Here is a 25442-nt window from a genome sequence, read left to right as displayed (position 1 = left end):
TATAACTACTCGTCTTAAATAGGAAAAACGTTGATGTGTTTGGTCACTTCTAACTTTATCTCTAAATGGTAGCATTGAATGAATGGGGCTAAGCTAAATGCTATCGAAGCGTCGCGGCGCGCTCCAGCGCTTGCGTGCGCGCGCACAGATGATGGAGGGATGTATCAACAATTCTTAGTTAAGGTAATAACATATTTTAATATTGAAAATGAGTAGACTATTCCTTTAACTTGTCAAAGCGTCGTCAGTCAAATCCATTTCACTAGAGGAATACCCTTATGAATAAACTCCATTCCGCATTTTAGCTACAGCCTTGACTTGCCTCCCAAATCCATTACACTTGGCTCATTCAGAGTCCATATAAATTAAACTCCATTTAGTTTTTTTTACTACTTTTGCGTTCAGCATTCCCGTGACACACAGCAAGAGTAAAAACAAAGCTTTTAGGCAAGCAGTTGTTCAAGTTAGGCATCAGAATACAAGAAAATGTCATTTACTTCAGTAATTTTTTTGTGGGAAGACCCACCCACATTTTTTGCTTCCAACACTATGTATATGTATGTATACACGTATATGTGTGTGATTTTTTGCTCTGTTTGTTTAGATAGTAGATGGTGAATGGTCTTTGGATGATGCTCGGTTGGTCCCTGCATCATTTCAAAGCGCTTCCTCACTAGAGTGCCATCTTCCTATAGATGAGCCGCAGTCCTCCAACACGTCACACCCACCAGTCTCACGCTGGCAAATCAAAGTAAGTCGACACTCTTTAATGTGTGATTGAGATAGAGAGTGTGCTTATTTACAAAAGTAACCTTTTTTCGATAGGTGTCTAATGATGGACACAGCTTCAGCAACGCAAAGATACTTACTCTTTTTGATGGAGCGTGTCAGATTTGCACAGTCAGCACTGCAGTTATATGCACCCTTAAGGTTTGTGAAATCTATTTATTGGTACAGTGATTTTGTGCCATGCTTTCCATATTATTACCATCAGAAAATTATCCATAAAACCCAAATATCTCAATTCAAACATGTGACCCTGGACCACAAAACCATAAGTCACACGGGTATATTTGCAGCAATAGCCAACAATACATTGTATTGGTCAACATGATCACATTTTTTAATGCCAAAAATCATTATAACATTAAATAAAGATCGTGGTTCATGAAGATATTTTGTAAATTTCCTATCGTAAATATATAAAAAATGTATTTATCATTAGTAATATGTTTTGTTAAGGGCTTCATTTGGACAACTTTAACTCATTCCCTGCCAGCCTTTTTTTTTAAAGTTGCCAGCCAGCATTTTTTTCTGCTTTCAAAAAACAAACAAACAAAAAAACAAATAAACAAAACGGGGGGAAAAGTTTCATCCTATGTTCATTTATAACCTCTTAAATATGGGTAGGTTTCTTCAAAAATACCAAATTTTGAGCAAAAAGCTGGCTCCATGGATGATTCCTTCTGCGCATGCCTTGGCTCCAAACTGACGTTTTTACGTAACATGGCGGCGCCATGGTCGGACATTTTTAGCTTCAATTTATTACAATGGAGTGAGGCGATGTTGCGTCGTCTTTTTTTTACAGTCTATGGTTTTGAATGCTTATGTCTTCTGTATGAGAATTTTAGCTATGTTTTGGACCATACCAGTTTATATTTATTCTTAAGCCTAAAGTATTTATACTAAAAAGAAAAAAGTTTCATTTTAATTTCATGGGAGACGATTTTCTCCAAATGTAGATTTTTTTGCCCCCTCAGATTTTCAAATAGTTGTATCTTGGGGAAATATTGTCCTATTCTAACAAGCCATACATCAATGGAAAGCGTATTTTCTTCAGCTTGGAAAGCATTTATTCCTATATGATGTATAAATCTCAATTTTTTTTAAATGACCCTTATGACTGGTTTTGTGGTCCAGGGTCAGACTTTTTAGTAAAGATCCAGTTATCCAGATGTCAACATCACAAATTCACACAAGTACAGTATTGACAACCATGAATCTACAGTTCTCAGGAAATTAAAGTTTTCTGTGTGTTCTACCATGATCTGTTTGTAATTTGTTCAAATTGTGTTTCTTTTCTAGCTGTTTATCGACATGTGATGCAGATTTACTGCATGTTTTATCTTTACAAAGACTGTTATTTTTTGTCATTATGTGTGCTTAGACTTCTTAAATACAGGAAACAATTTAGCTTTTAGTCTTTATGTGCCACAAAGTCATGGTTTAGAGGACAAACAAAGCTTGCATTGTTTATATATCATACCTCACACTTCAGTGTTAAAATCTAGCACGAAATGTTTGGATAAGCGAGTTGTTTGGTTTATAATTTTTTTATTTTTCTTAAAACTTATTTCTTCAAATGTTTCCTGAAATAATGCAAAAATCTCTTCAGAACAGAACATGTAATATTGATGGATTGTGTTATGGAGAGGGAGATCACAGCCCGAACAGCCCGTGTTTAACCTGCAGACCGGATCTTTCCAAGTACAGCTGGTCTATTGCTGAAAGTATGTTCATGTCAATGTTACGTACATCCATGGTTTGAGTTCCAGTTATAAACTCAATTTTTTACAACTAAGTTTGTGATTATTAAATTTGGAGAGCAATTATTTATTTTTATTGCTTGCAATGATTTTTTTTGTTCATACTGTTGCATCAAAATGCAGGTTGTGACGCTCTCCTTATGTTTTATATAGAAAACAAGCCGCCGGTGTTTCACACAGGCCAGGACAATCTGAGGACGTTTTACGGAGAGAATTTTGTCTATCAGTTTTCGGTCACTGACCCGGAGGGATCTGCGCTCCTTTTCACACTTGAGTCAGGGCCCAAAGATGCTGTTTTGTCTCCAGCCGGTCTGCTCATCTGGAAAGCCGTGTCTATCAAACCGGTGACCTTTGAGCTGACTGTCACTGATGACTGTAACGCAGAGACACGGGCAACAGTGAAGGTAAACAAAACACATACAAATAGTATGAAATTATATAGACTTGAACCAGCAGAATCTCTTGCTATGTACTTTTTGTGCTTCCACTTTTGAACACAAGGGGGTGCTAACCGGCTTAGAAAAAAATTACATCTGTATAATTCAGTTTTTTTAGGATTACTAATCATTTTATTGGTCAAGTTGGACTTAAAATTATATTTTATGCATTTAAAATAATTTTACACCTTCAATATTTTCAGGTCTCACTTCAAACCTGCGACTGTCAGAACGGAGGTTCCTGTGTGACCAACATTAACTTCCCACCGGGCTCTGGTGAATACCTGTGTGTTTGCCCTGCGGGTCTGGAGGGGGGGACGTGTGAAGTCGACGTAGATGAGTGCAGGTCAAACCCGTGTCTTTCAGGCACATGTGTGGATGGATTAAACTCCTTCACGTGCAGCTGTCCGAAAGGCCTAACAGGTGAATCCCATAATGTACTATAGAAATGAAACATATACACTGTTAGTATTTTTGTCTTGTTTTCAGTAAAAATATCTAAAAATTCTTAAATTAAGGTGCTTTTTCTTGATGAGCAAAACGACCCAAGAAAATAAGTCAAATATCAAATTTAAGTGATTTTGTGCATAAAACAAGCAAAAAAAAATCTGCCAATGGGGTAAGCAAAAAAATCTTGAACATTTTTCTTCAACACTAAATTCAAGAAAAATTTAAAAAAAATATTTGCTTACCCCATTTGCAGATTTTTTTGCTTTTTTAAGCACAAAATCACTTAAAGGTGCAGTGTGTAGATATCAGTGCCATCTAGCAGTGAGATTGTGAATTGCAACCAACCGCTCAGTCCACCATTCACCGAAAAACATAGAGAAGCTACAGTAGCCGGCACGGGACAAACATGGTGTTGTCAAAACAAAATACAGTAGTGACAAAATACGCTCTGTAGAGCAGTTTGTCCATTTAGGGCTACCGTAGAAACATGGCGGCACAAAATGGCGACTTCCATGTAAGGGGACCCTCTGTGTATATAGATAAAAACGGCTCATTCTAAGGTAATAAACACATAACAGTTCATTATGTAAGGTCTTAATACACCACTGATATTATAGTTATGTAATAGTACATTTCTATCATTAGATCCGTCTAGAAGTTACACACTGCACCTTTAAATTTGATATTTTTGATCTAAAAACTACACTTATTTTCTTGGGTCGTTTTGTTCATCAAGAAAAAGCATCTTAATTTAAGAATTTTTTGATATTTTTACTGATAACAAGACAAAAATACTAAGAATAAATAAAAAATAAATATACATAAATAATTTTTTGCAGTGCATGTATATAATATTTAACTCTACTGCTCTGTACTACAGGTGTGATCTGTGATGTGGATGTTGACGAGTGTTTATCAGCACCGTGTTATCCAGATGTGGCCTGCAGAAACACCATGGGCTCCTTTTTGTGCGGCCCCTGTCCTGATCACCTTACTGGAGATGGAAAGACCTGCAATCGTATGGGTTTACCAGGTACATTTCGTTTTGAAATCAGTAGCTGTTTAATACGCCAAATTCTCATTACAAATCTCATTTTTAGGAAAGGCATCGGATAAAACTGAGGAAGGTATTCATGGTATTAATTCACAACGTGAGATTAACCATGGTTTCTCTAAACCCAAGCCGGCTGCGGGTAAGTAAATAAAATTAGGCAGGGTTCCCACGGGTCCTTGAAATCTTTAAAAGTTTGTGAATCTGTGGGAAAAACTCAAGGCCCTCGGAAGTTTTTGAAAATATAAATACATAGATACAGGTCATTGAAAGTGCTTGAATCTATTTTATGCAATAAGTTTTCTGGAAAAATCCCTGTGTAGTGTAGGATAATATCATAAAAATTCTAGACTTTTTAAGCACACGTGCTAAACTGTTCACTTTAAATGCTTATATCTTCTGTATGCGAATGTTGATTCATACCAAAATGCTTTTTTGTATAATTGTGTTTGACACATGAAAACGTCTCGGGTTACGTATGTAACTGTTGTTCCCTGAGAAGGGAATGAGACGCTGCGTCTCCCTTGCCATACTTACTGCGTCCCTGTAACGCCGTCTTTGGCAATATTTCAGATAGTGATATACTTCCTGGCTCCTGTGTCACCCTGTCTTTGTCGTTAAGCCTCACCATTGGTTGAATTTGATATACACGTGCAGACGCACTTACCATTGGAGGCGTCCCCAAAGTGTCACCGCAGTAACGCAGCGCGAGTTCCCTCGAAAGGGAACTGTAACAATGTACCTTAAAAGGTAACACAATGTAACCTTGATCTCACTTGAAATGTGTCCCCACATTTAGTCCTTGAATTTGAGGGTATTGGACCTGGAAAGTCCTTGAAAGGTCCTTGAATTTGAAGTTAATTAATGTGTGGGAACCCTGAATTAGGTTTTTATGGTAAAAACCTTGTAAAGGGTTTACCTGTACCTGCAATATATGTTGTACGATACGAAATTGTACAAAACTTTGATCATTCGATTCTCTTTAACCTCTATAAAGGCCAAAACCCGTGCTCCAGTCGTCCTTGTTACCCTGGAGTCCAGTGTTTTGAAAGCACATATACATCTGCTGGTTACATCTGTGGCCCGTGTCCTTCTGGACTCAGTGGCAATGGACAGACATGCACGTCTCGGACAGCAAACAGTCAGTTTCTTTTCTACCCCTTAAAAAATTCAACAGCTTAATCTTTGTTCTATTGTTTTTAATTATGAAGTAATTTTATGTCATTTTTACTCGCTTGTAGGGCAGACAAAGGTTGTAAAGGAAAGCGACAAACACTCTGATGTCACTTCCACCAGGAAGTCAAGTGAACTTCCTAGTGGAGCTGAGAGATCTATCTCATCATCATCTGGTGTCCGAAAGACCTCCACACACATCCTGGACAGGACGAACTCAAAAGCAAAATTGAACGAGGACGAATTTGAATCTGCACTTATTGAGGATAACAGAACCTGTGCTGATTCTCCATGTTTCTCCCAAGTGCCTTGTGAACCCACTGCATCCGGCTCCTTCAGATGTGGTAGCTGCCCACGTGGCTATGAAGGAAATGGACTTAGCTGCAAAGGTAAACACGTTATGCATAAATAAGCGTACATATAATGTAAAAGTCTAGTGATATTGATAATTGCAACCGGTGTATTTGCAGCTGTTTGCCGTTACCCGTGCGGTCCGAATATGGAGTGCTCGCAGCCTAACACCTGCACCTGTAAAGAGGGTTACACAGGATACAACTGTCATATCGGTCAGTCACAACCCGTATTCATGTTGCATTAAGTTAAACATTTAAGGATTTGTTTTTAATATTTTAAACTCTTGTGCCAATAGCTGTGTGTCGACCAGACTGCAAGAACAGAGGGAAGTGTGTGCGTCCCAATGTTTGTGAATGTCCACCGGGGTACAACGGAGTCATTTGTGAAGAAGGTAAACTGTCTGTAGTATTAAAGGGTCCATGTCACAAGACTTTTTAAGATGTAAAATAAATCTTTGGTGTCCCCAGAGTCGTATGTGAAGTTTTAGCTCAAAATACCATATCCATAATTTATTATAACATGTTAAAATTGCAACTTTGTAGGTGTGAGCAAAAATGTGCCGTTTTGGGTGTCCTTTTAAATGCAAATGAGGTGATGAAATGAAAATACTGATCATAATGATGGTGTTTTGTTACAATTAAAACTCAATTTTGCTGTCAATTATTTTCTCTCTTTTTCTTTGCACTAAATGGCAGTGCTGTGGTTGGATAGTGCAGATTTAGGGGCGGTATTATTATAATAAGATCTCCTTATGACATCATAAGGCAAGCCAAATTTCAGTGACCTAATTTTTCACGTGCATTTTTCAGGTTGATAGAAGCACTGGGAACCCAATTATAGCACTTAAACATAGAAAACGTCATATTTTCATGCCATGGAGGAAGAGCACTTTGTTTACAGCACTTTGACCTCGGCGCGCAGTAACATCATCACTCCTGACTCCTCCCACTATCACTCAAACTTCAATCAATATTACTGCACCCGAGGTCGAAGTGCTGCAAACTAAGTGCTCTTCCGCCATACAATATAGTTCCCATATTTTATCCGCTTTAAAAATCACCACGTTTTATTTTGTACCACAATACTTACTCGTGTAACTACTCATGTAACAGTCTTTAAATAGGGAAAACATGGAGTCTAAATATATCCCTGTTTGGATCCTAAGGAATGAATGGGGCTAGGCTAAATGCTAACACATTTACAATGCAATGTACAAAGATTAAGTGCACACACTGAGTAAAGATAGGTATGTATACATTTGTATGTATACAAGTTGAGGTAAGAACAAAGTAAAATATTGAAAAACGGTGGTGTTTTCCTTTAAGCTACATTTTAGCTTGAACAGATTTGGAAACGTCTGACATCTTTTTTTTTTACAGGATTTGGACTAATAAACATATAAGTTTACACTTGTGTTTTTCTTCTTAGCCAACTGCGATCCCCCTTGCCAACATGGTGGGCGCTGTTCGTCTAGAAATCTCTGCACTTGTCCTTACGGCTACGTGGGACCAAGATGTGAAACTAGTAAGTGCAGCCCTGCTGAAAAATCCAGCTAAGACCAGCATAAGTTTAAGGTGGTTTACACTGGTCCTCCCAGCCTGACAAAGCTGGTCATGCTGGTGGGCCAGCTGGTCTTCCAGCCTGACCAGCTAAGTCCAGCTAGACCAGCTTAAAAAGTGACCAAAACACAGCTAGACCAGCTTCCTACACCAGCAAAACCAGCTAAAACCAAGCTGGAGACCAGCTGAAACCAGCTCACCAGCTTATGCTGGTCTTAGCTGGATTTTTCAGGAGGGAGATGTTTGATGTATGTTTGAATACGAAATAAAGTTGATGTTCATAATAAGTGTGTTACTCAGAAGTACAGTATGTTTACAGTGGTGTGTAACAGACATTGTGAACACGGTGGCGAGTGTGCTTCGCCTGATGTCTGTAAGTGTAAGCCGGGCTGGTACGGACCCACGTGTAACTCAGGTGTGCTATTTCATCCTTTGGCTTTGATCTCAAATTTAAGTGTTGTACTACAATATAACATGCGTTTTACTGTTTTTGCTCTCAGCTGACTGTAAGCCTGTGTGCTTAAATGGAGGAACTTGTATCAAACCAAACGTCTGTGCTTGTCCCAGTGGCTTTTATGGTTCACAATGCCAAATTGGTACTTTTTGTTATTTCTGTTATTACTGTTTTATATGAATTCTGATAAAAAAGGCAAATATATTGGAAATATTTATTAAAACGCTTGCGGTATTAATATTAATAAAGTTGCTTGTGTTTTATAGCTCTGTGTAATCCACCATGTAAAAACAGAGGTCAGTGCATGAGAAACAACGTGTGCTCGTGTCCAGAGGGATACACCGGCAAAAGATGTCAGAAAAGTGAGTTCTTAGTATATTTAATTTTGGTTATCATTTGTTTATGTATTTAGCAATGTACAATACTATATATAAAATAAACATTTGGCCGTATGTGTGTGATGCATTTACTTATAGGTGTGTGTGATCCCATGTGCATGAACAATGGAAAGTGTGTCAGTCCAAACACCTGTTCCTGCCCATCTGGATGGAGAGGAAGTATTTGCAACATCCGTAAGTGAATGCTGAGTTATTTTTTAACCCAGCGTTTGGTCAAAAAGGGACAAACCCAACAGTTGGGTTAAATCAGTGGTTTTTATTGGCATGCACCCCCCTTGTGTAGGGTGCATCCCATCCCTTATTCATGGCATAAGGGTCAGTGACGTGATATTAATTATTTTGGGTCCGTATGGATAAATTAAATGTAAAAGGGTTAAAATTTCAAAATAAATATGCAGATTACTTGCATACATTCTCTTTTTTGAGGACCAAGTCTAAAATTTCTGGTTTTATTTCATTTTGAAAGAATATTTGGGGGATAATTGCAAAAAGGTCAATGTGGTGTAACCGGTCTGTGTCATTTGGTGTAACTTGCATTTTTTTAAATTTAAATATAAATATATTCATAAAAAATTTGGAATAAAATATAATCATCTAGTTTAGTGTAATATGACTTTTTTACATACATTTTTACATCATTTGTCAAAGATTAATTAGAAAACAGAGCTGTTTTCAGCATATGTCAGGACAAATATTACAAAAACGCATTAAAATGTACATTTAGAAATAACTAATAAAATGATATTAATTTTTTTTGTTGATGATTACACATACATGCCATCAAGGTGGATAAAATATTTAATATTTCTCAATCTTTGGTGCAATTGCCGGTTACACCATTTGACATTTTCAGGTCCATTTAGTCTTAACTTTTATAAAAATGGTGCAAATGTAATTTTTTATTGCATAAAATGAACATAAATACACTGTGCATTGAAATAAACCTGATGAAAAAAATGTGTTTGTCACTGACCCATAAAACAATCTCAAACGTAGAATTTGAATTAAACAAAACAAAACATATTAATGATTAAATGCAGTGCTGTCAGTTAGTAGTAGTACTTTTTTGAGGTTTAATTACACAGAATTTATGATAAATTAATGTATTTTATAAAATATCATAAAACCGGGCTCCCCCGGCACCATCTCGTGCCCACACCCCTGTCTGGGAACCACTGGGTTAAAGCGACCCAGCATTTTAAGTTGAAACAACCAAACGTTGTCTGAAATGTAAAAAATAATAAATAAGCTTTGTCTGAAATGTTAAAGTATAAGGAAATGACATTATGTATATGCTGTTTGTGTAGCGGTGTGTTTACAGAAGTGTAAAAATGGTGGAGAGTGTGTTGGGCCAAACACCTGCCACTGTCCGGCTGGATGGGAGGGTCTGCAGTGCCAAACCCGTAAGTCATAAGGATTCCTGAATGAGCGTACTGAATTTTGACTTCTATAGTTATGTTGAATATAATTTTTTATATATAGGCTGGTCCTTAGCTGGCACGGGGGCAGTACCCTTTCAAAAATTACACCTTTGTACCTAAAGAGTTCATATTAGTATCTCAAAAAGGGTACCAAATGTATACATATCTGTACCTAAATGGTACATATTCGAAGGGTCCCGCTTGAGTGACAGCTTGGGGCCATTTCTGACTACTTCTTTCAGTGTGTCTTATTTATGTTGTTTTATATTTGTAAGTTTTATTTTGACATCATATTAATTAACCCTAAATCAATCTCAACCAATCATTTCTTCTACAACAGCAATCTGTACTCAATCGTGCCTCAATGGGGGAAGATGCATGTTTCCAAATTTCTGCCACTGCCGGCAAGGTTACTCTGGACACTCCTGTGAAACTAAAGTAAGCATTTCTTAAAAGCATTGCCTTACGTGATTTCAAAGTGTTGTGTTGGTGTTGAAAGTATTAAAATTGTGTTTTGTGAATCTTAAATCATTAAACTTGTGCCATTTTACCTACAGACTAGATAATGAAGATGTAAGACAATGAAAACACATCACTGAAGGCTGTACAGTATGTGTGTGTATGGATCAGTGTTCTTAACTCAAAAGGTTATAAGAATATTTAGGTTATAAGAATATTGTAAATGTCTCTATTTGTGTGCGAGTTTGTGTGAATGTCTCAGGCAGTCATGCATGTATCAGTATTGACTGATTTTATTTGAATTCTGTTACATTTTTATCTTAAATATGTAATGTGATGTGCAAATGTTTTTATTGTAAACGTGTACAAATTATTGTCCTGTTTCTATTGGTTTTAAAGGTCACCTAATATGAGAAATTAACTTTTCTATATTGTTTTGGAACATAATTGTGTATCTGCGTGTGCACACAACCACCCTGTAATGATCAAATTCTGCCCACTCCTTTTTCCAAATATCCATGAAACGTCAACAGTCTCATGGGACAGGCTTTTGGCTATTGGTGAGCAAACTGACATCACTTTGCGCAGACCCCGCCCACAACTGTCCAAAAACCAGTTAGGTCATAATTTCTATAAAAAAAATCTATCTTTTTTACATAATTCATTTAAGTAAGGTAGTTGTCTTATTAAAAATTGTGTATGTTTCTGGTATAGATAATGGTAAACGAGGAGCTCATTTGCATTTAAAGAGACATACACAAACAGCAATTTTTCCAAAAATGTGCCTTTTAAACATGGTATAATAAATGATCTATAGGGTATTTGGATCTGAAACTATACTTGCACATTCTGGGGACACCCGAGACTAATATTGCATCTTGAAAATAATGCCATAGGTGACCTTTAAAGAAATGTATATTTGTAATTAGATCTACAAAATGAATAAATTTGATTGAAATAAAATGGATCTACGTGTTATTCTTTCCATAAATGTATTAAAAATATTGCCAATGTGTAGATAAATCATTTTCATAATTATCATACACAACACATTTAAAAAAAGCATTTTAATCCTTGTATGATGAAGTAAATTAAAGAGTTACACTAAACACACTACAATAATAAAAAATACCAAAAGTTCATGTACATGTTAATGCAGAAAACACATCACACACTTACAGGCACAATACTTTTCAACAAGAAAACACATCATTTTAGCACCACTTTGAAGAGTCACCAGTGAGGTCAGAGGTCAGACTGGTGTGACATCAGAAGATTTTCAGCCTCTCCTCACACTGCGGGCCTGAGAACGGAGCTCGACAGCGACAGGTGTCGGGCGACACACACTTCCCCCCATGCATGCAGGGTCTTTTACACACAGCTGCTGACAAAATACAAACGTTTGTTCACAGTTAACTAAGTGCAGGAAAACCAGTGATTGTGTTATATGTCATTTAATGTTGGATTATGCCAATAAGTAAAATATAAAGGCAAAATAAACTATATAGTGTACAGATGATGTATGTTGACCTGTGTGGCAGGCTCCACCGATCCATCCATCTGGACAGCTGCAGATTCCAGGAGCAACACAGCTGCCTCCGTTCCTGCATCCCTGAGGACAGATCGCTGCAAAAAAAATACATTTTCACCACACTGTATATATATCAACGCTAACATCTGGACACAGATAACTTATATTTATGTCGAAATCAACTTGACCACAAAAGCAAATAACTTGCTCCAGTAGAGCTCAGTGGTAGATCATTGTGTTAGCAGCGCAAAGGTCATGGGGTTGAACCCAGGGAACGCATGCTGATAAAGTCGCTTTGGATAAAAGCATCTGCCTTATGCATAAACGTAACTTTTAAGAAAAAAGACTGTCTAATAGATTGAAGTCTAATAGATTGAGATTCACAGAAAGTCTAATAGATTGAGAGGTTAATGGTAATTGTACTGCATGGTTTTAATTCAATTTTATTGATATAGCACTTTTCACAATTGTTTAATTGTTTCAAAGCAGTTTTACATTAATACATGCAGGAAAAAATACAGGGGACAACAAAAGTAGGATAGTACAGCGGCTAAAATTAAACCGTACTAGCGAGCAGAGTAATAATGTATTGTATTCTAAGTTAAGCTAATGTCAGGTGACTCCCTACACTGCAAAAAAATGACTTTCTTATTTAGTATTTAAATTAATTCTTAAATCAAGATGCATTTCTTAATGAGCAAAAATGTCCTAAGAAAATAAATCTAGTTTTTAGATAAAAAATATATAATTTAAGTGAATTTGTGCTTAAAACAAGCAAAAATAGCTGCCAATGGAGTGAATTTTTTTTCTTGAATTAGGTGTTTAAGAAAAAAGTAAACTTATTTGAAGAATTTTTTCTTACCCCATTGGCAGATTTTTTTTGCAAATTCACTTAAATTTTATATTTTTCATCTAAAAACTAGATTAGAATTTAGAATTAAGAATTTTTAGATATTTCTAATGAAAACAAGACAAAAAATACGTAAGTAAGGCATTTTTTGCAGTGTAGGGGTTGAAAAAATAAAACTAATTTTATTTGGGGGAAAAGTCCTATGGAGAAAAAAACGCTTGAGAGAGAGCCAAGCTGATTCTATAGAGAATAAACTATATATAAGATACTATTTTTGTCACGGTTAATCCGTGTCATGTCTTGTCTCTGTTCCGATTGTTATCACCTGGACATTCATTGATTAATTACCTGCCTCATCACACCTGTTTGTCATTTAGTCTGTGTATATATACCTCTGTCTTCTGTTTGCTCACTGCTGGATCATTGTCATTGATACCCTGTCTGTTCCTGTGTTCATGTTCCTGTGTTCCTGCCTTCACCATGTCTGCCCTCGTGTTTTTATTATTAAATGTTATTTATTTTGAACCTTGCGTTTGCGTCCTGTCCTTACAACCCTTCCGTGTCGTGACAGAATGATCCAGCCACATTGGACGCAGCAGGTTCATGGAGGGCGGCTCCCCCAGGAGTTTCGTCGAGGGGGAGTAGTGACATCGGGGTTCGTTCCCCATCAGCCCCGATGTCTCTTGGGGACCACCGTGAGCGATCGCTCGCTCCTGCGGGAGGAGGATCGGCCCAGGCAGTCCCCCAACGGTTGAGTCGTTGTCGATGGTCCCTCGGAGGACCACCATCCTGCTCGCAGGGGGATCCGGAACGGACCACGCCCGATCATTTCCCCGGGGTGGCTACCGAGGGTCTCCGGTTCCGCGAGGGGATGGGAGATGATTTCCGGGGGCATCTGATCGTCGACGATTCCCAGGAGGGGGGTAATTCGTCTGCCTCGGTCCTCGGAGTGATCGCTCCGGTTCTCCTGGCGCAGTCCGGCCTACCGTTCCTGTTGGTCTCATCCCGGCGGCTGCCGGCTTCGCCAGGGTCCCCAAGCCCTCCACCCCTCCCTTGGACTCTCGCTACCAGACTTTGTTTTTGTTGTGTTTTATGTGAGTGTCTGGTAGCCACTCGTAGAGGGGAGGGTAATGTCACGGTTAATCCGTGTCATGTCTTGTCTCTGTTCCGATTGTTATCACCTGGACATTCATTGATTAATTACCTGCCTCATCACACCTGTTTGTCATTTAGTCTGTGTATATATACCTCTGTCTTCTGTTTGCTCACTGCTGGATCATTGTCATTGATACCCTGTCTGTTCCTGTGTTCATGTTCCTGTGTTCCTGCCTTCACCATGTCTGCCCTCGTGTTTTTATTATTAAATGTTATTTATTTTGAACCTTGCGTTTGCGTCCTGTCCTTACAACCCTTCCGTGTCGTGACAATTTTATAAAATTTTATGGGAATTAAAACAATAATTTACCATTAAATCCCACTGGAATAAGACCGATAAACACACACTGCAAAAAATGTTTTTCAAGAAAAAAAATCGTAGTATTTTTGTCTTGTTTTCAGTACAAACATCCAAAAATTCTTAAATTAAGATGCTTTATCTTGATGAGCAAAACGACCCAAGAAAATAAGACAAAAAATATCAAATTTAAGTGATTTTGTGCATAAAACAAACCAAAAAATCTACCAATGGGGTAAGCAAAAAATCTTGAAAATTTTTCTCATCTTTGAACACTAAATTTAAGAAAAATTCAAGAAAAATTTGCTTACCTGATTGGCAGTGTTTTGCTAATGAAGAAAATGCTTAATTTAAGAATTTTTAGATGTTTTTCCTGAAAACAAGACAAAAATACTAATAATTTTTTTTCTTGAAAATCATTTTTTGCAGGGCACAACAAAGGAATTTTGTAATGTAATTGTTGGTGACCAGTTCATAATGGTATTTGCAGTGTAAACCATTACAAATTGTATTGTTTATTTCAGCAGGTAAGATGTTTCATTTCTTGCAGCGTGTTAACTCAATGGAACAGCATTAAAGTTTGGTGTAATGTAAATAACATTTTATAGGATTAACAAACCATCTTGGCATCTTGAGCCGGTCCAGCTGGAGGGACAGATGCATTTTGCCTCTCCATTCACAGCAGTGCACTCACCACCATTCCAGCAGCCACCATCACAATTCACTGTTAAATACAAACATACACTCTCAAAAACAAAGGTACAAAAGCTGTCACTGGTGCGGTACCCATTAAAAATGACACATTTGTACCCAAAGAGTGCATGTAATATCAAGGTTCATATTGGTACCAAGTGTATACATAACTGTACCTAAATATTAGGACCTTTAAAAAATTTATATTAAAGGTGCCGAAGAATGTAAAACTGTATTTACCTAGGTATAAATGAATAATAAGAGTTTTGTACAAGGTGAAGACATATCGTGAGCCTTAAACACGATTGTTTCCTCCTTCTTATATAAACCTTGAACACCGCTGCAAAGCAGGGCAATCTTAACATAACACCAACTGTGACATTACAGTCGAAATGTATGGCCACAATATTAAATTACACATTAAATTAAAAACAAAGTTGTTAAAAACAAAGTTGTGACTGCTGAGTTAGTGTGCTAGTTAATGATACATTGCAAAAAATGACTTTCTTACTTAGTATTTTTGTCTTGTTTTCAGTAAAAATATAAAAAAATTCTTAAATTAAGATGTATTTTCTTGGTGAGCAAAATGACCTATGAAAATAAGTCTAGTTTTTAGACAAAAAATATAAAATTTATGTGAATTTGTGCTTAAAACAAGCAAAAAAAAATCTGCTAATGGAATAAGAAAAAAAATCTTGAATTAAGTGTTTATGAAAAAAGTAACCTTATTTCAAGAATTTTTTTCTTGTTCCATTGGCAGATTTTTTTGCTTGTTTTAAGCACTAATTTACTTAAAGTTTATATTTTTTGTCTAAAAACTAGACTTATTTTGCTCGTCAAGAAAATATTTAAGAATTTTTAGATATTTTTACTGAAAACAAGACAAAAACACTAAGAAAGTATTAGATTTTCAAGAAAAGATTTTCTTAGTATTTTTGTCTTGTTTTCAGTAAAAATATCTCAAAATTCTTAAAATAAGATGCTTTTTCTTTATGAACAAAACGACCCAAGAAAAGTCTAGTTTTTCAACCAAAAATATCAAATTTAAGTGATTGTGTACATAAAAGAAGCAAAAACATCTTCCAATGGGGTAAGCACATTTTTCTTGAATTTAGTGTTTAAGAAAAATGTTTAAGAATTTTTTGCTTACCCCATTGGCAGATTTTTTCGCTTGTTTAATGCACAAAATCACTTAAATTTGATATTTTTGGTCTAAAACTAGACTTATTTTCTTGGGTCTTTTTGCCCATCAAGAAAACGCATTTTTTACTGAAAACAAGACAAAAATACTAAGATTTTTTTTTCTTGAATTTTTTTTTGTAGTGTGTATATGCTAGCATTTAGGCTGAAGTTCTACTATTGACGTTACAGTTACGTTTTACATGTACATAATAGAATAATTAACACAAACACTCAGAAACGTTCACAACAATCTCCAAACAATTGAGTATTCCTCAAAATTTGTATCTTTGTCTGATAAAAGGCTCAAACATATAAGGACTGTTTACTTAATGCGAGCTACAGACATGACCATCATGAGCCTCGCTGTGAAACAGCCAATCAGAGCAGAGCTCAGCATTATTATTCATGACCCTTCCAAATAAGGCAATAATAGACCATTTAATTCAAAGGACAAATCCTAGGGTTGTAATTGGACACTTTCTGGATACTTTTTGCACTTAATAAAGTTACATACCTTTAATGTAGATATCAGAGAACAATTTAACATATTATTTCAATGTATTCTTTGGCACCTTTAAATATGTGTTACTTGACTTCTTCAAGTATTTTTTAACAACAGTTACCTTCATGGCAATATTTTCCTCCATATCCTGAAGAACATCTGCATTTTCCAGGTCTCAGACACTGTCCACCATTTTTACACTTTGGATAACAGTTTGCTATATTAAACAACAGGTAACAATCAAGTCAGTTTTAACTTTTACTACTAAATAGTATACTTTAAGTGCACGCACGCTTCAAATCCACAAAAGAACAAATAAAAGGACACATCACCAAATTGGCACCTCTCTCCCTCATATCCTTTCGAACAGAAGCAGGTGTTGTTGCGGGTACAGAGGCCAGCATGTTTACAAGGTGGGTCGCAGATTGCGTTAGGGTCAAAGACAAAAGGAAGAGCCACCCCGCGGGGCCCGTCAGACGCTCCCATACAGATCCCGCTCAGAGTAGCCAGTACTGCCAGCAAAAACAATCCCATTTTCATATCCACACTCTTACAAAGACCCAGAAGAACTGAGAGACTACAGGACAAAGTGTGTTTGGACTGAATAATGAAGTGTGCTCACTCGTGCCCCTGCTGGAGAGACACAATTGTGCATGTAGACGCAGATGGTATAGTATTATTAACAGAGGTGTGTGCGCGCGCGTGTGTGGTTTATGGCTTAATGTAAGCACACTACAATCAGTACCACAAAAGATCTTTATTTTCCTTTATCTTTGATGCACCTAGTAATCCTTCATCACCATAGTATAACCAGTTGTGGTAAAAAACATAAACAAGCAAATAAATATAAACTTTCTCTAAAATAACAATAGCAGCTTATATGGTATATCATATGCAGTTGTATGCATAATAAACCAATAACTCTTACAGTTAATATCATGTATTTACAATCTTTTATAAAGTCAAAACTGTGTCTCTATAATGTCAGTGTTAATATTGTGGAAAGCAATATTGTGTCCTCCTATATTCACTTCCCAGGAATTGTGAGGAAATGGATTCTGCAGATGTCTTGAGTATTTCCCTCCTCCTGAATGCAATTCCAGTTCAATGTTTTCATGCTGTGTCTCTGTATGTGTGAATGTAATAGCTTGATGTTTTAGCAATGGCTGGGATTAAAAAAGTATGTCTCTAACTTAAAAGGAGCCCAATTGTTTCTATACAGTATATGGTGTATAATGTATTCGCAACATCTGGTAGGTGTCAAAGATTCAGGTTCTTTCACAAAAGAGACATGTTGTAATGCTATCTGCGTGAAATTGGTGGTTTATTCCTTGTCAGTCGGGTCATGAAGTAAAAGACTCTTTGTTTAAGAGGTCCATTAAAGTGGAAGCAGAGAGCTGAGACTTTAATGGCATCAACAGATGTGCAAAGTCTTTTTCTTAGATGATCTATTTGACTGGGGGAATGTATACATGTTCACATACAGCCCACATACAATGGCCAACCATTATTAAGCTTTAGTTTTATTACTAAACTACTTTATTTTAGATGTAGAAGCATAAAAAATGTAGGCAATGGAAGTGAAACAGGTTAGCATTTGGGTATTTTTTTTTAAAAGACATGCCAAAAATAAAGAAACACGTTTTTAATTAGCAACTGGATGTTATAATGAGCAATGAATAAATAAGAGCAAGTGTTAACATTCATTAATATGCATTGAAATTAGTCAGAACCATCAATTGTATTTAAGTATGTTTGCGCCATCTAGTGGAATACTGTGGCAGTCACACCACACTGCTCTGAATAGATTTATTTATATCAACTAAAAAATATGCCTAATTTTAAATATTATAAAATACATTCACACTTTATACCACTTGAAACCAAAAACAACTTTTTTATAATAATTACCAAACACAAACACAAGCTTACCTTATACAGATTGAAGCTGTAATGTGTCAGAGAAGTGGTTTTTCACTTCTTTCTCCACTTAAACATCATAAGGTCGGTTTCCCAGACAGGGTTAAGATTAAGCCAGGACTAGTCTGTGGCACTGATATATTTTAAAATATTTCAGTTAGTACAGCTCAAACATGCATTTTAGTCTTGGACTAGACATAAACCCTGTCCGAGAAATCATCCCGATGGTTTTGACTGCTGTCGCCATGTTGGTTTGCTTACTGTGAGAATACTGCTTTCAATGTTATAGCCAAACTGGGTGATTCTCGCGAAATTAGACTTATGAGATGTCATGAAACATTTTGATAAAACATGTAAATGCAAAAGTAAGAGTATCAAAATAAGCAGCATACAGTTACAAACATCTCTTAATGAACTATTTTGCACATTTCAAATGACATCATACAAACAAATTTTGTTTTTTTTCCACATTTAAAGGGAAAATTTTCATTACCGCAACGTGTTCATGGCTGGATTTTGGTTCTTTGACATTTATAATGAAATTTATAATGAAAAAATCTAAAAAGTGCATGTTATACTATAAACATTTACAGTAAAGAAACATGTGTTATTTTGTGATCATTGGTAAATGTAGAGACAATAATAAGGAAAATAAATGTGTCCAAGAAAAATGTTCTCATCCTCCGCAACAATTTTCAATCATCGTTTAAGCCCTCAACCAGGTAAGCAGATAAAAGTTGAAATGTTGTTTGTCATAGTACCTAGACAACTTTATAGTTCTCATTACCGAAACATGAGTTTGTAAATGCATATATTTATTGTAATATCATGTTGCGGTAATGATCATTTTTTATAATGATAATCTAAAAAATGTAAATAATTCTATAGTTAATATTTTTAAATCCTCTAAAAATAACGGTTATAGTAAGTACAGACCTTAATCTTATATGTGCAAAAAAAATGGCTTCCATCGCTTTTTTAAAATTCTGATGCTGAACACCTTCTAAGTCTGGATTTCGTGAGAATCACCCAACTTTGTTTACTTTATTAAATGTAAAGATGCTTTGTAACAATGCAAAATTGTGAAAAGCACTATATACAGTATAAATAAATCTGAATAATTGATTTCAATTGCTATGTAGGCTAATTAATACACAACAAAAATTCCATCAAATAAATCAGATTTATTGATAAATCACCCTAAAATAATAACAGTTAAATGTCCTTCAAAAATGCTTTTGACATATAAGTGCCATTCCAGTATAAACAAGAAAATAAAAAATAATAAAATAACAACATCATCATCATCATCTAATCAATGATCTACATCAATGTCATGAAAAAACATCCGTTATGAGATTTAGTGGCCCAAAAATAAGATAAATATCATCTCTCCAATATAACTGGTTGCAAAACAATTATATTACTTAAATCTCTTTCCAAATACAAAACAAATTATTTTTCATATTACAAACATTTTATTTTATGTTTGACCAAAGCATTGTCAATGTCATCAAAGGCTTTTTGTGTTGGCTGTCAGAATGTGCAACCTAAAAAAATATTCACCATTTGGAAATGATTCTGGTAAATTAATTTCCTCTGTAGTCAGAAACACACATTTACATTATGGACAAAAATATTGGCACCCTTGATAAATATAAGCAAAGAAATCTGTGAAAATAAACCTGCAATGTTTCTCTTTTTAAGCTGTGACAAAAAGGTTTTTCTCTAATACACACTGTACACAATTATTCGCACCCCTTATAATTAATCTGAAGTATATTTCCAATGATATTAAAATTTTCTGACCACCTCAAGGTGACTAGAAACATGTTGTTGTTCAGTCATGAATTCCTGCTTCAGGAAGGGGAATAATTATTAAGTAACACAAACCCCAAATCCCCTTAATCATTCATCACAATGGGTAAAACCAAAGACTAGTTCTGCATGAGCAGCAACAGATTGTTGAGCTACACAATGTAAAAAGTGGCTTTGAGGAAATAGATAAACCATAAAAATATCTATTTCCACAATGAAGACTTTTAAATCAAATGGAGATAGCTTTCTTTGCTTATATTTACCAAGGGTGCCAATATTTTAGTCCACAACTGTATATATACAAACAAGTCTGAAGGGATAAAGATCTGTTAAAGGCGGGGTGCATGATCTCTGAAAGCCAATGTGTTTGAGCCCCCCGTTTAGGAATTCGGTAGGTCCCATCAGTTAGAAAAGTCATAGCATAAATCTACGGACCAGTCTTAAAAGTTTTGTAAAGTTTTGTGGGTGTAGCTTGAAAGCTCTAGGAGGAGTTACAGTCAGAAAAAGTGGGGATCAGAAGAAGAATAATAATAATAACTAGATAGGTACATTTCCTGAAGAAAATGTGAAGTGGTGCTTGCCGTGGCAAATTTCGGGGGACAGTATATGATTAAACTTCCAGTCACTAGTCAAACGGTCCAACCCCCGTGTCTCTATGATGTTCTGATGCTGAGATATAAGGCTTTGTTTACTCTGTTGCTAGGGTACTGTATTTGTTGATATTTGAAATCACCTAAACAAACACGTCCCTATACCAATATAATCTGGACATTCTTTTGATAGAGAATCCCATACATACGCAACAATGTCGGCTAGTGACACGCCCCTTACTGCTGATTGGCCACAAGTGTGTTTTGGTACTCGGCCCGACAGCCTTTCCAAAGAGTTTTTTTTTTTAAATCAAGCACCCCGCCTTTAATGCTAATGCTTTGGGTAAATGTAGCTTACATATACTGAATATGAGATATTCATTTAAATAAAATGAATAAAAGACTGTAAAGTGAATAAAGTAATAGCCACACATTGTAAAAAATATTAACGCATAAAGATATAGTGGTTTCGGATTTTTAAAGCCCTATGGTGAAACTTCTCCAAAAATACACAGTGTGTCTAAATTAACTCTACGTGCAAGGTAAGAATTAATGATGGTGTAATAAAGCAATCAAGCAACAACTCTCACTGACCAATCAGCTGTGTGCACCTCATCTTCTGGCATTCATATGCTTGTATGAGAGCATGATGAGTGGGGAAAGAGCATCAATGTATCATGTGTCCATGAGAAGATGTTGTGTTTGCACCGCAGTCCACATACAGATACTTCTCCTGAGACACCTGCTCGATATGGCCAAAGCATACAGTGGTAACGGTCATCCTAGGGGGACACATTTTGGTTAAATAGAGTAAAGATTTGGAATAAGAAATCTGACCACAAAACCAAAAAGGTTGCCAATACAATAAAATTATCGATTTATTTATGCCAACAATTATATTATAAATAATTTAAAAAATTATATGTGAAAGATTTATTAGTTTTGCTAAAGGCACAAGTTGGACAACTATACAGGCAATTTTCTCAATTTTTTGATTTTTTTAACCCTCGGATTCCAGATTTTATTTAAAAAATACCTTTACGAGTGGTTTTGTGGTCCAGGGTTACAAATATTAGAAATATTATCTTGGATTATATTTTACATAAGTAAACCAACCCAATATGCAACCCAACATCCATTAAAATATTGCATTAAAAAAACAAATCTGATCTGATTGTATAAATCAAATCTGTACAACATTTACACTTAGCACTTGTGTTTAGCAAGCATCGCACTTAATATGGTAATGTACTGACAATAATTTGTCGTTTTGTCATATACCACATCCGACAGCCAATCAGATTGAAGGATTAAATTACTTAAATAAAAAAAAAAAAAAAAAACTTACTGCATCATGACAACAATGTTATGCACTTTAATAGAGTCCAAAGTGCAATAATCGCTGCAAAAAAAAAGAAAAAAAAGAAACGCAATTAATAAAATGTGCATTAACTGTGTGTGTATATGAAAATCTGTAACTGATCAGATACGCACAATATGTAGCTCATCTCATCGGCTATGATGGTGGGAACGGTGTAATCAATCTAAAAATAAAAAAATGAAATGGGTAACTTTAGCTATCTGATGAAGTGAAACGCATAAAGAAAAACTCAATAAACTGCTATACAGAATACATAAAAATCACTTTTAGATTTCTGTTATCTAAATGCATTTGATTTAGAACAGCAATATTATCTTACTTGCCATAAATACATTTGTAGGCCTAAACTTAACATTTACCTGAAATCATCTGTATTTTATACACTGACAGAACTGAATGAAACACACACCTGTCGCATATCAAGAGGGAGAATCATGGTGACGTTGTTGACGACAGACTTTCCAATAACGGTCTTGTAGAACTGCACCTGTGCTGTGACGTTGGCCACGTGAATTGGATAGTAATTATTGTTGGTAATGTTCAGGGTGTTCGTGAGAAAGTAAAAAAAACATTTATATATCAAATAAAAGCAAAACATTAAAAAAATTGAGAAACCTCGGGCAAGTCTTGCGTTTCAACACCACATAAGAATTACCGTGATATTTAGGTAGATTATCCGTCTGTCTTTATCGTAGGTGACGTAGGATGACTTGACGCCGACGTAGGAGACATCAATGGTCCGTGGGAACAGAAAGAACACAGCCAGGCCAGACAGCAACAGACAGACAAAAACTGATATTAACACGTACAGCGTCCTGTGACATTGCAAAAACACCACATAGTCAGACGGAGCATAGAAACATGGCTGTCTATGTACAGGGACAGTCATGTGTAAAATCAGCAGTACCTATACAGCATACGGGTGATTCTCACGAAACCATTGAAACACCACGGCACTAATGATTTTAGCTTTAAAATGTGTAATACAGTAACATTAAAAAGCATCAGAATTAACACAATACTGTGTTCTACCTTGCACAATGTGTGATTTCAACATAAGAATTTATAATTGTAAATTTTATCTCATTTTCTGCTGAAATTTTCATTACCGCAATGTGTCCGACTGTGTTTGAACATGCGTTATGTTGTAATTTAATCAAATTAACACAAAAAAATTTAGAAAAAAATAAATGGATGTTTTGTTAGACTACTTAGATGACAGAAAAAATATTTACTGAATATTCATGTATAATAATAATAAAGAAAAATTAGGAATATGATGTGTCCATGCCTGATGTTCTCATCCTCCGCAACACTTTTTGAGAACAGTTTAAGCACACATACAGAATTTTAATAAAGTTTGATTTTGAGTGACCAAGCACATGGACCAGTTACTTCAAGATGGCTACCAGGTAAGATCAATTTTTTACAGTTCATTTGTAATATTGTCTTGTCAGAATGCTTACACGACATTTTGATTATCATTACCGCAACAGATGCTTATTAAATGTTAATTTAATTAATAGAAGCATAATACTTTGTGCAGAATCTCCAAATTATGTTTTTTCAGGTTTGTCATGTCATTTTGAAAATATGTCAGTGTTGATGTTTTCTGACTGTTGCGGTAATGAGATTTTTTAGGACTAGTTTTTTAAATTATGTTACAAAAAGTGTTAAATGATAAGTAAAAGTTTTTAAATTAATGTTCCCATTTACTCCAGACTTTGTTTTTCAATGTCTGGTGGGAAAAAAAGTAAATTTAAGCAATTTTTACATTTTCATGCTTGACATTTTTAAAACCAAGTTTTCGTGAGAATCACCCATACAGTACCTACTTATAGGGCTACCATCTCTTTTATCATAAACCCTTTCACGCGTGTGCAGCAGGCACTTATAATGTTCACAAATCTTTATCAAATGAGCCACCAAGTGATTTGTGGTGCTTTGGTAACATGGACAAATGAACCCTAAACAGACATGATGTGGTTTTCACACCGGATATGCATTTGCTATCATAAATGGGCGATAACATCTATTTGGTTCCTCATTTTGCGTTTTGACTCATATGTGTATCTAATTTAATGCTAAAAATGCTTAGCAAGATGCAAACATAAACTTACGTTCGTCTTGGCTTTAGCCTTTGGTCACTGTATGGTATCAAAGCAACTAGCTGGTTGTCTTGGTCTGTGAAAATTTCCAGTAAGAGACAATTAAAATATGCCCTCACTTTGCTTAAATCATACAATAAAGGAACAGATGGACAGACAGATGCAAACAGATAGATTACCTCTCGGGATCCTTCCTGTCCCTTGACAGCTTGGACAGGTGACACTGTCCTTGCCTGTGAATTCAACATATGGAAACTGTGACACATCGTGGTTATCATCCTCTGTGTGGGGCTCCGAGTCTTCAGTCAGAATCTCTTCATCTTCTTTTTGCTTTGGTAGAATTAACAGAGACTTTCCCATGTTTGGACCTGTCTTTAAAGAAACTAAACATCATATGTGAAATGAAGCACATGGTTTAAAAAAAAATATATTATTCAGGCTGCAATAGAGATGGGCGTAAATGTAAATAGTACATTTCATACAGAAATTTCTATGGAAAAACCATACATGCACATCACTATGTTTTCATATCCATTAAACACGTTATTATAATATCGTTTTTATGGATATCAATACGCCAAACATCATGGATACTACACTTTTGCTGTAATATAAAACTAACGTTACTATTAGTGCTGGTGTATGGTTACATCAGCAGATAAGACAAGACCGGGGGCTAACGACGGAAGAGTCATCTTCTTTTTTCATATTATATAGCAATAAAGTGCATTAACTCCATCTTATATCAATCCACCAAGTCGTTTTTAATCCTACAAAAAATAATCGTTGTCAATATAATAAGCAGGTTACTCTGCTGCGAATGGGCCGCGCGACAAACCCGGTCAAATCCCACACGAAATATCTTTGTTTTAATATCGACGTATTTTATAGTGTGAAATTATGAAATGTTAATCAAAATTTTACCTTATTTTATCTGGTTCTGCCTTTAATTTGCATTTAAGTACAGTTTGGTGATGTCTGCACTCCGTCCTTGTGTTTGTTTCACAACAATATTTCGAAAAGCCCCACCTCCTGTCTTGATCGGCGTCGTATGATTGGGCAAAAGCCACTCACGTCAGTATTACTAGCCAATCCCGCTGCCGGAGGTGGTT

At 35.8% G+C, this 25442-nt stretch overlaps 3 protein-coding genes across 8 annotated transcripts in view; 1 reads left to right on the top strand and 2 right to left on the bottom strand.

Moving 5' to 3' along the window:
- Positions 1 to 11265, top strand: part of vwde (von Willebrand factor D and EGF domains) — a 37874-nt gene extending 26609 nt beyond the window's left edge. The window contains exons 14-32 of one of the 4 annotated variants that reach the window (XM_055196979.2): positions 605 to 751; positions 826 to 930; positions 2396 to 2510; positions 2700 to 2950; positions 3187 to 3406; positions 4314 to 4466; positions 4534 to 4626; positions 5482 to 5625; positions 5726 to 6046; positions 6128 to 6223; positions 6307 to 6402; positions 7440 to 7535; positions 7890 to 7985; positions 8071 to 8166; positions 8291 to 8386; positions 8501 to 8596; positions 9730 to 9825; positions 10184 to 10281; positions 10401 to 11265. In XM_055196979.2, the coding sequence (XP_055052954.2) occupies positions 605 to 751; positions 826 to 930; positions 2396 to 2510; positions 2700 to 2950; positions 3187 to 3406; positions 4314 to 4466; positions 4534 to 4626; positions 5482 to 5625; positions 5726 to 6046; positions 6128 to 6223; positions 6307 to 6402; positions 7440 to 7535; positions 7890 to 7985; positions 8071 to 8166; positions 8291 to 8386; positions 8501 to 8596; positions 9730 to 9825; positions 10184 to 10281; positions 10401 to 10409 (2424 nt within the window). In that variant the 3' untranslated portion in view covers positions 10410 to 11265. Of the gene's footprint in view, positions 1 to 604; positions 752 to 825; positions 931 to 2395; positions 2511 to 2699; positions 2951 to 3186; positions 3407 to 4313; positions 4467 to 4533; positions 4627 to 5481; positions 5626 to 5725; positions 6047 to 6127; positions 6224 to 6306; positions 6403 to 7439; positions 7536 to 7878; positions 7986 to 8070; positions 8167 to 8290; positions 8387 to 8500; positions 8597 to 9729; positions 9826 to 10183; positions 10282 to 10400 lie in introns of those variants that run through there. The other 3 variants (XM_055196980.2, XM_073862691.1, XR_008642505.2) reach the window with 3 other exon arrangements.
- Positions 11266 to 11354: 89 nt separating this feature from the next.
- On the bottom strand, positions 11355 to 17165 carry seraf (Schwann cell-specific EGF-like repeat autocrine factor). Its single transcript, XM_055196997.2, has 5 exons — positions 16846 to 17165; positions 16635 to 16730; positions 14756 to 14860; positions 11833 to 11928; positions 11355 to 11683 (listed from the first exon to the last, which is right to left on the bottom strand). Exons 1-5 carry the CDS (start codon positions 17051 to 17053, stop codon positions 11571 to 11573), a joined length of 618 nt encoding a protein of 205 aa, XP_055052972.1. The 5' UTR covers positions 17054 to 17165; the 3' UTR covers positions 11355 to 11570.
- Positions 17166 to 21098: 3933 nt separating this feature from the next.
- Positions 21099 to 25396, bottom strand: tmem106ba (transmembrane protein 106Ba). 3 transcript variants are annotated; one of them, XM_073862693.1, is made up of 8 exons: positions 25255 to 25396; positions 24510 to 24713; positions 24343 to 24406; positions 22883 to 23037; positions 22632 to 22777; positions 22336 to 22385; positions 22190 to 22243; positions 21099 to 21623 (listed from the first exon to the last, which is right to left on the bottom strand). In XM_073862693.1, the coding sequence occupies exons 2-8, from the start codon at positions 24688 to 24690 to the stop codon at positions 21509 to 21511; spliced, it is 765 nt and encodes a 254-aa protein (XP_073718794.1). In that variant the 5' UTR covers positions 24691 to 24713; positions 25255 to 25396; the 3' UTR covers positions 21099 to 21508. The 3 variants fall into 3 exon arrangements, with proteins under 3 accessions (XP_073718794.1, XP_073718793.1, XP_073718795.1); XM_073862692.1 differs by having other exon boundaries at positions 24510 to 24702; positions 25255 to 25395; XM_073862694.1 differs by having other exon boundaries at positions 24510 to 24698; positions 25255 to 25387.
- Positions 25397 to 25442: the final 46 nt, after the last annotated feature.

Source organism: Misgurnus anguillicaudatus, chromosome 24 (assembly GCF_027580225.2).
Source record: "Misgurnus anguillicaudatus chromosome 24, ASM2758022v2, whole genome shotgun sequence".
Classification (NCBI taxonomy): domain Eukaryota; kingdom Metazoa; phylum Chordata; class Actinopteri; order Cypriniformes; family Cobitidae; genus Misgurnus; species Misgurnus anguillicaudatus.
Note: the sequence above shows the minus strand (reverse complement) of the source record. Positions and strands in the feature narration are given on the sequence as shown.